The sequence below is a fragment of the Stegostoma tigrinum genome, chromosome 30, assembly GCF_030684315.1.
Source record: "Stegostoma tigrinum isolate sSteTig4 chromosome 30, sSteTig4.hap1, whole genome shotgun sequence".
NCBI classification, from domain to species: domain Eukaryota; kingdom Metazoa; phylum Chordata; class Chondrichthyes; order Orectolobiformes; family Stegostomatidae; genus Stegostoma; species Stegostoma tigrinum.
Genome location: NC_081383.1, coordinates 44071648 through 44085515, shown reverse-complemented (window position 1 = coordinate 44085515; position 13868 = coordinate 44071648). Strand labels below are relative to the sequence as shown.

Sequence of the window (13868 nt, the reverse complement as noted above, 5' to 3'; positions counted from 1 at the left end):
TACTAATCCATGTCTGTTGATTACCAGCTCACTATGTTACTGTATGTTCTGCAGTTTGGAAATGTGAAACCCTAATTGGGCCTTTAATATCATTCAGGGAACAGAACCTGGTTCAGCAAGCATGTTACTCCAGGCCCACACTACTGAATTGACTCAAGGCTCACAGCACAATTGAGAATAGGTGATTAACACTGGGGTCAAAATTTTATCTAGTTAAGATACCCATTCAGTGAGTGGTAAAATCAGGTCCTTTGTTGTTACCACGCTCAAGTACAACTCGAATAAACTTATCAAAAAAAATCATTGACAAATAAACAGTGAATTAAATTTATTACGAACAAATGACAGATGAGACATATTGGTGGAAAAGAACACGTTGCTAAAGCAAGGAGATGTTGTAACTATTATTATCTCAAAGTTAGCAAGAACTGCAAATGCCGGAGTCAGAGTCAATACAGTGTGGAGCTTGAGCAACACAGCAAATGAGGCAGCATCGGAGGAGTAGGTGAGTCAATGTTTCAGGCCTCGACCCTTCTTCAGGACTCCTGATGAAAGGTCTAGGCCTAAACAGTCAACTCTGCTGCCTGACCTGCTGTGTTCTTCCCCATTATCTCAAAGTCTCCCTTATTTTGTTTTAAATACTAACCAATTAAACAAATTAAGCAAAAATTAGAATTGGCAGCCCGTGAAAATCACTACAACAAAAGTTCAAGTCAAACTTACAAATGTGAAGCCTCATTTGAGTTGTGACAGTATGTCCCAGCTCCTGTAGTGCGCATTGTACATCAAAGTTTTGAGGTATCTGTATAGCCAGGTATGGAACATAAGTGAAAAAAGCACGTTGAATGCTGGCCTTAGAAAGTCAAAGCAACAAAGTGCAATTCTAGAGATTATGCCAAAAAGTTGTTACTAATGGGAACGTTTTTACAGTACAATCAGCTGCCCTGAAGATTTAACTACTTTTAAGTCTGCCACAGCACACAGAACCTCTTCTCTGTCTATGCTAATTTATTTAAGTGTATTACAGTCCTCCCTTATTTCGAGATTTCTTTTAGGTTGTCTCTCTCCGCACTGAACATTGATACAAAGTATTCATTTAGAACCCGACCTATTTCCTCTCATTCCACACACAATTCCCACTGTGGTCTTAAATGGACCATACTTTTCCCCCTAGACATAATGGAAATTGCAGATGCTGGAGAATCCAAGATAACAAGGTGTTGAGCTGGATGAACACAGCAAGCCAAGCAGCATCTCAGGAGCACAAAAGCTGACATTTCGGGCCTAGACCCTTCTTCAGCGAGGGGAATGGGGAGAGGGAACTGGAATAAATAGGGAGAGAAAAGAAGATAGGTAGAGAGGAGAGTAGGTGGGGAGGTAGGGAGGGGATAGATCAGTCCAGGGAAGACGGACAGGTCAAGGAGGCGGGATGAAGTGGTAGGTAGGAAATGGAGGTGCGGCTTGAGGTGGGAGGTAGGGATGGGTGAGAGGAAGAACAGATTAGGGAAGCAGAGACAGGCTAGGCTGGTTTTGGGATGCAGTGGGGTGAGGGGAAGAACTAGGCTGGTTTTGGGATGCACTGGGGAAAGGGGAGATTTTGAAGCTTGTGAAGTCCACATTGATACCATTGGGCTGCAGGGTTCCCAAGCAGAATATGAGTTGCTGTTCCTGCAACCTTCGGGTGGCATTATTGTGGCACTGCAGCCAGCCCAGTTCTTCCCCTCCCCCCACTGCATCACAAAACCAGCCCAGCTCGACCCCTCTTCACACTGCATCCCAAAACCAGCCCAGCCTGTCTCCTCTTCCCTAACCTGTTCTTCCTCTCACCCATCCCTTCCTCCCACCTCAAGCCGCACCTCCACTTCCTACCTATCACCTCATGCCGCCTCCTTGACCTGTCCGTCTTCCCTGGATTGACCTATCCCCTCCCTACCTCCTCACCTATACTCTCCTCTCTACCTATCTTCTTTTCTCTCCATCTTCGGTCCGCCTCCCCCTCTCTCCCTATTTATTCCAGTTCCCTCTCCCCATCCCCCTCTCTGATGAAGGGTCGAGGCCCGAAACGTCAGCTTTTGTGCTCCTGAGATGCTGCTTGGCCTGCTGTGTTCATCCAGCTCCACACTTTGTTATACTTTTTCCCTAGTATTCTTTTCATCATTAATGGACTTACAAAATAAGGATTTTCTCACAGATAGTAAGAACTGCCGATGCTGGAGTCCGATACATCACAGTGTGGAGCTGGAGGAACACAGCAGGCCAGGCAGCATCAGAGGAGTAGGAAACTTGACGTTTCAGGTCGGGACCCATCTTCAGAAATGGGACTTAGGATTTCCCTTTATTTTATCTGCCATTATTCTTTCATGCCCCCTTTTTAAGTTTTCCCTTGCACAGTCTGTTCCCCTTTCAGGCTTCTGCTGTTTTGCACCCTCGGTATATGCCAAAAAAAAACCATTTTATCCAGTCCTGTATCTCCCTCACAAACAGAAACAGCGACAGGAGGTCTGGCAGCAGCTGTGGAGATAAAGCAGACTTAACAGTTCGAGCCCAGTGACTTCTTTAGAACTGCATCTCAAAAGATCCCGTACACCATGGAGTGTCACTGGCACAGAGGGCACTGAGTTTCACCGCATACAAGGGATTTCCTCAGGTGCTCTGCATCATGACTGCATCTATAATGGATACCAAGGCACTGAGATTCAAAGCAGCAATATTCGTCTATGTTCACTCTCTTGACATCTGCGACCACATCGAGCTTTCTCTTTGTATGAGTGGATGCCTTCCTGGAAGCTGGCATGATTCTTCTTTTGGAAGTCAAGGTAACTGTAGCTCTTCACGCTAATAGCCAAGCCCTGTGGTTAGATTCTACAGGATATGGAAGGTTTATTGAAGACATCACCACAAAATTATGCCATTTTAGAAGTACCAGATACAGCCACAAAGACAATACAAGTGAAGCCATCTTCACATAAGAATAACGATCTAACACGTCATTGTGCATCTGAAAATGCAGTTTTAGAACCTGAAGCAGATAGGTAGAGCCCGCAGTACTCTGTCATGAGGGTCTACCCAGAAGGGGCGGCAGGGTGGCTCGGTGGTTAGCACTGCTGCCTCAGAGCGCCAGGGACCTAGGGTTTGATTCCACCCTTGGGGCGACTGTCTGTGTGGAGCTTGCACATTCTCCCTGTGCGTGGGTTTCCTTCGGATGCTCCAGTTTCCTCCCACAATCCAAAGATATGCAGGCTAGGTGGATTGGCCATGCTAAATTGCCTGGTGTTGAGGGATGTGTAGGTTAGGGGATTTTCCTGGGCGGGACACTCTTGTCGGTGTGGACTTGTTGGGCCAAAGGGCCTGCTTCCACAGTCAGAGATTGGATGACATGATTCTATGTGCAGTTGCTCAGTTGCAGTTTTGTAACCTCCAGTGAACCTCTCTACAAAACTTAATGAAGATTGTCTCCCTTCCACACTCAGTGAAGAAGGGTCAGACTGGTTGAGATTTTCCAGCAATTTCTGTTTTTGCTTTCCCCACTCTCAGTATACTTAGCTGACTCTCCCCCACCTCCCCAATTATACTATACCTCTCTTGAACACACAGTGATTTTTAATTTAAATATTGCTGTACTGTGAGGGCAGGGGTTTAAATCCCAACATTAGTGAAATTTCAATTTAATAATCCTGAAGTAGGAAGCTGATCTCAGGCATGTGGAACATTAAACTATCATTAAGGGAAAGCCTCCTTACGGCCTTTAGTGCAGGAGATCTGCCGCCCTGACCCGGTCTAGTCTACATATGACTCCAGACCCGCAGCAATGGGGTTGAGGCTTATCCATATTCTGGAATAGGCAAATGATTCGGATCCAGTGTGATTGGGCTGAGCTGATGTCCGTGCCGGTGAAGGGAGTAAGTTGTAAAAATTAAATTTAAATTTTACCGAGCTGCTCCGATTTGGCAGCGTCGCACACGCGCAGTATCACCAGACCTTTTTGGGAAGGGGGCAGGAAAAGCCGGCACCCCGCGCACGCGTAGTCCCCACATCCCCCGAGGTTCGCTCTGCCCTCCCCCACACCTCCAGCTCGAGCTGGCGGCGCCATTTTGTCCATTGGCTGTGTAGCGGTCAGAGCGTGGTGATGGCGGCGGAGAGCGCGGCTGTGGCGCAAGCGGCGGCCGAGGAGGAGCTGCGCAAGATCACCGAGCTGCGGGTGGTGGACCTGAAAGCTGAGCTCAAGAAGAGAAACCTCGACACGAGTGGCAACAAGAGCGTGCTGGTGGAAAGACTCCGGAAGGTGAGGGGAGAGGGATTCGGGGCCTCGATCCCGCCGCCTTTTTAACGGCCAGGGCCACAGGCTGGGCTACCGTCTTGCAGGCCTCGTGGAGTCCAGTACGTGATCCTGCCCTCCTGGCAGCGGGCTCTTGCCGGTTTAGGCCGCACATCTCCGGCACTCGGTGGTGGTTGTCCGTGGGCCCGCCTTTTCCCTCGCCGCCTTGTTCCCAGCAAATTCCTGACTGACTTCTTGCTCGGAGTCCCCTCATTCCCTAAACTGATGCTTTTGTCTTTTATCTAGTCTGTAACTAAATTTTAGCCACTGGCCTTAGGCGATCTCATATGATTTAGTCTGAAACTTGTGAGAATTTCCATTCGGTGCTGCCTGCAGTCTGCGTTGGCTGTGGCTCTTCTAACGTTTAATGTTATGTTGCTTAATTTTGACCATAAAACCCAACAGATTATCTCCGGATTTTCTTTTGTCCCGATAAATGCCACGTGTTTCTTTTTGGATAGTAGTTGTACTCAATCTCTTGATCTGGAAGACTCCAGATTCTCTTCTGGAGTTTAATGAATTGCAGTTTGGTTGTGAAAATTGATGTAGACCAATAGAACTTACATTGAATGCAAATGTCATGTAATTCATGAATTCATTGGTCACTGATATCAACATGATTCTTGAAATGATTGCTTGCTTTAAGGAAGTTGTGAAGAAAGGTTGTCCGATTTATAAATCATTTGGTTTAACTGTTTTTCCTAATTTCCAGAGCATGACTTGCAAAATAGTAGGAATAAAGGTGGTAGTGTCGTATACTCATGCAGAAGTCAGATTGGTGCCTCTGGCAAAGTACCAGGAATATACCAGTGTTTGGGATTAAATGTAGATCAGGGATTTATAGGGTTAACAATTCTAGTGCTTCTCACATGTTTGAAATTACACAGGGGGGGGGTGCAGAATGTTTTTGTGAACTAAAAAATGATCGGTATAAAGGAGTTTATGTAAATGAAAATCAATCCAAGACTGGAATACAGGCAAACAACAGTTGTGGTAACTACTGTTCAGTCTGAATTTTCTCCATTACAACAATTATTGTTGTATTTCTTCAATTGTTGGAATTATAGCCATCTTCCTTATTGGGAATCATTTTTCTTAAGTTGCTGATATGGGCAATATACAAAAGTAATTTCCCATGGTGAAGTTGGGGTGCACTTTGATGGAAGAGATTATGTCTGATGTAATGTGCTAATGTAAAACAGGCAAGTTTTAGAAACTATATCAGTGATAATGGGAACTGCAGATGCTGGAGAATCCAAGATAACCAAGTGTGAAGCTGGATAAAGGGTCTAGGCCCGAAACATCAGCTTTTGTGCTCCTGAGATGCTGCTTGGCCTGCTGTGTTCATCCAGCTCCACACTTTGTTATCTTAAGTTTTAGAAACTAAATGCCAGATTTTCAGCTATATAGAAATTACACAATGTAAATGATCTAAAGGTCTTTTATAAGAAGTTTGGTGAATTTCAACAATGAGTATATTTGGAGAGGTGGTGAATACATGGTCAGAGGTAATGTTTCGTCAGTCTTCTAAGGGTGGGGTGATCATTTGGAATGCAGCAAGAAATTTGACAAGTGTGGTCGCAGCGTCTGTGTTAAATTGCAAGCAGACTTTAATAATCCTTACAAACATCCAGTTCCACGCTGTTATTATCTGGCAAATATGTTTGAATAGAATTTCTGTAATTACAGATTTAGTGAACTCCTTGAACAGTTTAATTATTTGGACTCATCATGGAAATGCTTAACTTTTTAAGTCTCATACTTAAAAGTATTGTTGTAAATTTTCTATAGTCTTAATAATTGCGGTCTCTGCCTTCAGGCAATAGAAGAGGAAGGTGGTAATCCCGATGAAATTCCAATTGCAGCTGATACTCCAGGACGGAAAGTACCAAAGCGAGCAGGAAAAGGTAGTTTTTGTAGAAAATGCATGTAAGGTGCAGCATTTGTCCTGTAATTGGAAAACACAATTCTCTTTGTGATCATTTCTTTGTCTTACCTTACTGACATGTTCGTAAACCAATGAATTGTCTTACCAAGAGTAATCTTAAACAAGACCTGTCTGTGCGTATCTCTTACATTATGCAAACCTTGAAGTTCATTTGTACTCTCTTGGGATAGGTCGAAGAGCGGAAGATGATGGAACTGATGATGGTCTGGAGGAAGACTCAGGCGATGGACAGGTTGGTGATTGGGCAAGATTGACTGCTCTGTATTTAAACTCCATCCTATGTTCGTAACTTTCAAGATAAACATGCTAACAGTTGAATTGTGCAACAAAAGATGTGATTCACGTTCCACAATTACAGTAAGATTTTACTGGTCTTCAAAATTTATGGTGTTTTCAGAGTAATCTTAACAAGAGTCCGTTATCATAAGTTTGCCCACAAATACACATTAAATGCATCTAAACTACATGTCAAAGATTATGTACTTTGTTTTTTACTTTTACATTAGGATGATGCATTTTAATTTAACATACTTGATTTTTATGGATATGCAATTAATTCTAAATTTTAAAAAGCTTTACTTAGTTAATTCTGCAAAATACATTTTGATATAGTGGTATTCTTTGGTTTATCAAAGTAACAATTTGTTTTGTAGTGTGATGGTTCTTGAAGCTTTTTTTGTGCGTAGCAGGTATGAGGAGATTGAGGATTAAAATAGGTATGTCTGTGAAATACTGGTGTATTAAAAGTATTCAGTCTGTTTTAATAAAATTTAACAAGTATTTCTTCCAAGTTGCATATAAATATTAATCAAGGTCAGCAATAACTGTGGAATTTCTCTCAGCTCTATGCACTTTACTATGTCACTTCCCTTGTGTCCTGATTCTGTGTATTGCACTTGATGTCAAGTTGATGCCTGTTTTTGCAATGCTCTAAATTGATGACTTTTTCCTTTCTTCCGTTTGACCCTCTGTCCTGGATGATATTTCTACTTTTCTCCATTGTGCTATTTCTTGCTGTCAGCTTGTCTTGACTTGATAAGATGATATACTTCTGAAATCTTTGAAATCTGAAGAATTTTGTGGAAAACTAACATATATGAATGTCTCATTCACATCCAGACTGCTTCAAAGTCTGAGGTGTTTTAGACCAGTAGGATTAACTGACTTGTCAGAGATCTGTGCCAATCACACCAATGCTTTTTCGATTAGATTAGAATTAAATTTTTAAATTTAAATTTATTAAATTTTATTGTCACGTGTACTGAAGTACAGAAATACTTAAGTACAGTGAAAAGTGTACAATATTATACCCAACACCATCTTGAATACAAAAATACCTAGGTACAAAAAAAAAATTTCTACAAAGTAGATAAATAAAGCAACAAAGGTAAAAGTTAAACATTACAGTACTTTGTACAAAGTAGAAAAATAAAGAAATAGAAGTTAACCGTACAACAGTTTTTAAAACACCTAGCCTTGCTGAGCGCGTACTCTTCGAGGGCTTTATCTCCTCCTCTTTGGCCCGCTGTCTGGGAGACCTCTAGCCAACAATCAAAAGTCCTGATTCAGGCACCAGCCGCTGGCACACTGTGGACCCAATGAAAGGTATGGACACCTGAGGGTGCCACTCAGCAGATACTGGGGAACCTCTCTCACTGCCTCGTTGGACTTGCTGTCCTCCTTGCTGCACAAACGTGCTCTCCACAGAAGGTAAGTAGTTTAAAGTAAGAAAAGAAAACAGTGAAAGAAGAAAAAAATAAGTGAATGCAGCAGATGTGCTCTGGGCAGGTGCCCTTCATGCTGCGCTGCTGCTCCACTGGCATCTTGAGGTGGTTATTTACATATCTTTAATACTAACAGCAAATTTGCTGTACTATTAAATTTTGGTGTTAATTGTCGAATGCACTCTGCATCATACAGTAAATACAACGTAATACATTCATGTGGATCAAAACAAGGCTTTTCATCCTATCGGGAGTAGTGACTTATAATCACTTTAGGCATGCAGTAAGCCTTGAATCTCATTTGCCACGTGCCTAATGTATTGGCCAGCACTGTTCCAGAATGTAAACACCATAACACAGGTACAAATGGAGATTATTTAGCCCACCAAGCCTACTTTGTTATTAAATAAGATCATGGCTGATCTGACAGTTCGGAACTCCACTATCGCAGCCTTGAATACACTGAAGAGGATTGTCTCTGCAGTCCTTGTTCAAGAGTTCATTACCCTCTGTGAGATGAAATTCTTCCTCAGTCTTGACAGAATGCTCCCCTTACTCTGAGATTATATCCTCTAGTTCTAGACTCTTCCACAAGGGCAAAGCACCCCTCAGCGTCTGCCGTGTTAAACCCACAGAGAATTTTGTTTGTTTCACTCAGGTCACCACTTACTGAAATTTCAGTCAGTGCAGGCCTAACCTTCTTGATCTGTCCTTGCCATAAGAAATTTTCTGTAAACATGGGATTAACCTCAGGATTATTCCAGGTCCCATGTGCTAGCGAACACAGACCTAGAAGATTAAAGCAGCTGAATGCATAGCTCAAGAGATGGTGCGGGAGAGAGGATTTTAGATTCCTGGATCACTGGATCCATTTCTGGGGATCTTGGGGTCTCTGCAAGCAAAATGGACTGCACCTAGTTCCATTTTGGTTCAACTCCCTTGTGGGAAGGTTTGCTAGTGATTTTGGAAGGCGTTTAAACTAATTCAGTAGAGGCAAGTGTTGACATCCATTGATCCAGTAGCGACATGGCATAACTTAGAAAAAGAACCAAGGCAGAGTAAGTTGACCTATGAGCTATCTCAGAATAAGGTAGAACTGATGACCTCCAGTTTAATTCCAGGAGTATCTGTGGTGTCACATTATTAGTTAGGTAGCAAGTAAGTATATCTTCGAGGGTTGTCAAATGAGGCTTTGTGGGTAGAACTTGGGAACGTAGAGGGGGCATGTATCCTCTGGTCCCAAACAATCAGCCGACGATTGAGGAGCATACATGTATTTAGTTCACTAAGGTGAGTAAAAATAATGGTAATTATATTGGAGGATTTCAGCTACCCCAATACTAATTGGGATAGTCATTGCATAAAGGGTTTAAGGAGGACAGATCTCTTGAAATGTGTACAGGAGAGCTTTGTAAATGGCCCTACAAGGGACGATGCAGTACTGGAGCTAATTCTGGAGAATGAAGCCAGTCAGGTGTTTGAGGTGACAGAAACATAGAATTTTGCAGTACAGAAGTAGGCCATTCAGCCCATTAACTCAGATAGCTTTTTCAGGAGCCATATCTAACTGTAGCCCCATTCTTCAGCCCTATCTTTGTAGGCCTCTAAATTTATCACTTGGAAATGTTTTTTCAGCTGTCTTTGGAATCATACAGACTCTACCTCCACCACTCCCAGGCAGTGCATTACCAATCTTGATAACGCTGAGTAAAGAAGTTTCTCCTCATCTCACTCCTAGCTCCCTTGCTGACAATCTTGAAATTGTGATGCCTAGTTACTGATACACTGAGGAAGCAGAATATCCCTCTTTAAGCAGTCAAACCTGTTCATAATTTTGAACATCTCAGTAAAGTGACCTCTTAATCTTCTCTGCTCCAAGGAGAATAAGCCCAGTCTCTCTTGTATTTGCTTGTATCAAAAATGTTTTATTCTTGGTATCATTCTAGCAAGTCTCCATTGCACGCTACAGGCCTTTAATGTCCTAAATAAGGTATGCCAAACTGAACACAATACTCCAAATTTGGTACGACCAAAGATTTGTAGAGGTGAAGCATCATTTCCTTGCTTTTATATTCTCTGCCTTCCGTCTATAAATCCAAGAATCTTCTAAGCCATTCTAACCGTTCAGCCACTCTCACTGCCTTCAGACCATTACGCATTTGGTCCTGTACTCCCCTCAAAGTTGTACCCATTAAGCCTGTATCATCTCTCCATGTTTCTTCTACCAAAATGCATCAACTCATTTCTCTGCATTTGAAGTTTGTCTACCAAGTCTGCCCATTTAATCAGCCTGTCAATGTCCATGTCCTTGGAGAAGGACATGGAGGATAGTGCGATTAGAATGGGGCAGGCTAATCTGGGAGACTTTCAGATCAAAAAAGAAGTGTTATTAGGTCACTTGAAGAGCATTAAGGTTGATAAGTCCCCACGACCCAATGGGATCTATTCCAAGTCATTGAGAAAGGCAAGAGAGGAGATTGCTTGCACCTTGACTAAGATCTTTATATCTTCCCTAGCCAATGGAGCAGTGCCTGAGAACTGACAAGTAGCTAATGTTCATTCCTTCAAGAAGGAAAATAAAGATAATCCAGGAAATTATACACTGGTGGGTGTCTCATCAGTGGTTGGGTAGCCGTTGGAGAGGATTCTTAGGGCTAGGACTTGTATTCATTTGAAAAACCATTGCCTAATTAGGGACTGTCAGCGCACCTTACTAACTTGATTTTTGTTTTTGGGAAGGTGATGCGGGTACAACAGTGGATGTTGTATATGTGGATTTTAGTAAGGCTTTTGACAATGTCCTTCATGATGGGCTTATCGAGAAAATTAAGATGCATGAGATCTACAGTGATTTGGCTACTTGGATTCAGAATTGGCTTGTCTGTAGAAAGCCGAGGATAGTGGTGGAAATGTGTTTTTCTGGCTGGAGGTCCAAGTCCAGCAGTGTTCAATTGGGGTCCGAACTGTGATCTTTTGTTGTTTGTGATTTATATAAATGACTTGAATGAAAACATAAATGGGTAGGTTAGTCCATGTCCAGAGATCCCTGGCATTGGCATAAAAGCAGGTAGGGTGGTGGTGAAGGCTTATGACATGCTTCCTGCCTTCATTTGACGAGGCATTGAGTACAAAACTCAGGAAGTGATGTTGCAGCTTCCTAAAACTTTGGTTTGGTTACACTTAAAAGTATTGCATTCAGTTTTGGTCTCCACATTACAGAAAGGATGTGGAGGCTTTGTAGAGGACACCAGAATAGACTTAGCTGGATACTGCTTGGGTTGGAGGGTATGAGCTTTAAGGAGAGGCTGGTGAAATTAGGGTTGGTTTCTTCGAAACGGCCGAGGCTAAGGGGAGAACTGAAAAAAGTATATAAAATTGATAGGGTTGACAGTCAGAATCTTTTTCCCAGAGTCAAAATGGCTAATACCAGAGGGGATGCATTTAAGCCGGGATGGGGGGGGGTGCAGAGTTCAAAGGAGATGGGGGGGCAAGTTTTTGTTTTAAAACAGTGTGCTACATGTCTAGTATATGCTCCTGGGACAGCAGTGGAGGCAGATATGATAAGGGATTTTAAGGAGCTTTTAGACAGGCACAAGAATAAGCAAGGGATATGGACCATGGACGGACAAAAAGAATTTGTTTAATTTGGCACAGTATCATGGACTGAAGGACCTGTTCTTGTGCTGGTATGTGTCTGTCTGAAATCACCTAATATTATCCTCTCAATCCTTAGCTTCTCGTCAACAAATTTAGGGAGATGGCCCTCAATACCCATCTCCAAATTATTTATATGAATCAGAAAAAGCAAGTGTCCTGACATCAATTCCTGGGGAACGCCACTTTCACCTCCAGTCTGAGAAATGCCCATCTGTACCTACTCTTGGTTTCCTGTATTTTAACCCATTTCTAATCCATGTTGCTAAGGTCTGGTCAATCCCAAACATGTCTAATTTGCTCACCAACCTGCCATATGGCACTGTATCAAATGTTTTCTGAAAGTCTGAATATACAACATCCACGGTATTACCTCACTCACTGCCCGTCACCTTATCAAAGAACACAATTCAACTTGTCAGATTTTTCTCTAAGTGTACATTTATCTTACTATAAAATGACCTCTATTAGATTTCCTACTATTTATATCAAGCTGACAGGTCTGTGGTTTCCTGGGTTACCCTTTGTCCCTTAAACACTGGCATCACATTTACAGTGTCCAGGGACTAATCCTGTGTTCAGAGCCCTGGAAAATTTCTGTCATTGTCTCCACAATATGTTCACTTCCCTCTCTTAGTAATGTAGAATGCATTTCATCTAGTCGTGGTGACTTCTGTACCTGGAATGCTGCCAGCCTTTTTGAACACCTTTTCTTTATCTGTCACCAAATTGCTTATTTGCTCAATACCCACATTTTCATTGGGCCATAGTCACCCTTTTCGAATTTATTAAAAGCAGAAGCTGAGTACTAATTTATTACCTCTGCCATACCATTTACTTCAGTGACTAGCTTACACTCCTTGTTCCTTTATGGGTCTCACTCTCCTTCACTAATCTTTTACTATGTTCAAAGCATGTTTTACTATTTGCTTCAGTGCACCTTACCGTCCTTTCTCGTGCTTCCCCTTAGTCTAGCCTTAACCACTGTATTAGATTTGAGATAACTTCTCCTGATTTCTTTTGCTGCTGTTATTCCAGAATGCATCATATGCCTTTTTCTTATTTGCTCATCAATATCCTTATTCATCCAGGATGCTTCATCTTTGGATCCCTGTATTTATTTCTCATGGGTTTATATCTACCTTGCAGCCTATTCATATCTCTTTCGAAAGTCTCCTGTTTTTCATCTACTGTTTTATCCACTGAAATATGTTTCCAGTCAACCTCCTCCAGTTCAACTTTTAAACCCTTAAAATATGCCCTTTACTAGTCTGGGACCTTAATCATTGACTGTGATCTTTTTCCAACTTGTATTGAACCTTATTTTGTTATGATCGCTGTGTACCAAATGCTCCCTAACTCTGATATTCCCAACTTGGGTCACCTCATTTCCTAGGACTAAATCCATCACTGCTGCCTTCCCGTTAGGCATGAAAATGTACTGTTTTAGAAAGTTCTCTTGCATACACCACAGGAATTTCTCTCCTTCCGCAATACCTTTCTCCCAGACTACTCTGGGTTAATTGAAATCACTAACTGTCACAACCCTACCTGTCTTGTAGATTTCCATAATCTACCTACAGTACTGTCTCCTACATTCTCTGCAATATTTCTGGAGGTTTGTAATATTAAACCAATGTCGCTGCTTCCTTTCTGTTGTTACCTCCAACCATGTAGAGTCTAATTCAGGGGCTGCATTTTGTTCAAGGCTGTGGTATTATGTTTGACTGAGTCTGCTGCATCACTTCCCTTTTTACCCACAGTGTTTCTACTAAAAGCCACATTTCAATCAATGTTACTTCGTCATATTCCCCAACAGCATTTGCTGCTGTCAGTTCCACAGTTTTTTTCACTGTAGTTGTGACATTTATGGACATTGAATAAACCATAAATCTGCCCTTGTAGCTTTTTTGCCCGTTGGAAGACAACCATTTCTTCCCGCACTGTTCACCCACTTGCCTTTTTCCATCTTCTCCCTCTTGTCCTATGTGGTACTTCCAAAACTAGGGCCATCAATCAGAAGAAAGCAAGCCAAGCAGCAGCAAAGGAGCAGGAAGGCTGACATTTCAGGTCTAGACCCTTCATTTTCATCATCTGCAGTGCTCATCCAGCTCTACACCTTGTTATTTCAGATTCTCCAGCATCTGCAGTGCCTACTATCGCTCCCATCAGTCAGAAGGTTTCCTTGCTCTTAGGACACATGCAGGAATGTCCCTTTCAAAAGCAA

General features: G+C 42.3%; 1 protein-coding gene across 3 annotated transcripts in view; it reads left to right on the top strand.

Annotated features, from left to right (window-relative positions):
* Positions 1-4058: 4058 nt before the first annotated feature.
* Positions 4059-13868, top strand: part of safb (scaffold attachment factor B) — a 66846-nt gene continuing 57036 nt past the window's right edge. For all 3 annotated transcript variants that reach the window (XM_048559718.2, XM_048559716.2, XM_048559717.2), the window contains exons 1-3: positions 4059-4282; positions 6135-6222; positions 6434-6495. In XM_048559718.2, the coding sequence (XP_048415675.2) occupies positions 4127-4282; positions 6135-6222; positions 6434-6495 (306 nt within the window). In that variant the 5' untranslated portion in view covers positions 4059-4126. The remainder of the gene's footprint in view (positions 4283-6134; positions 6223-6433; positions 6496-13868) is intronic.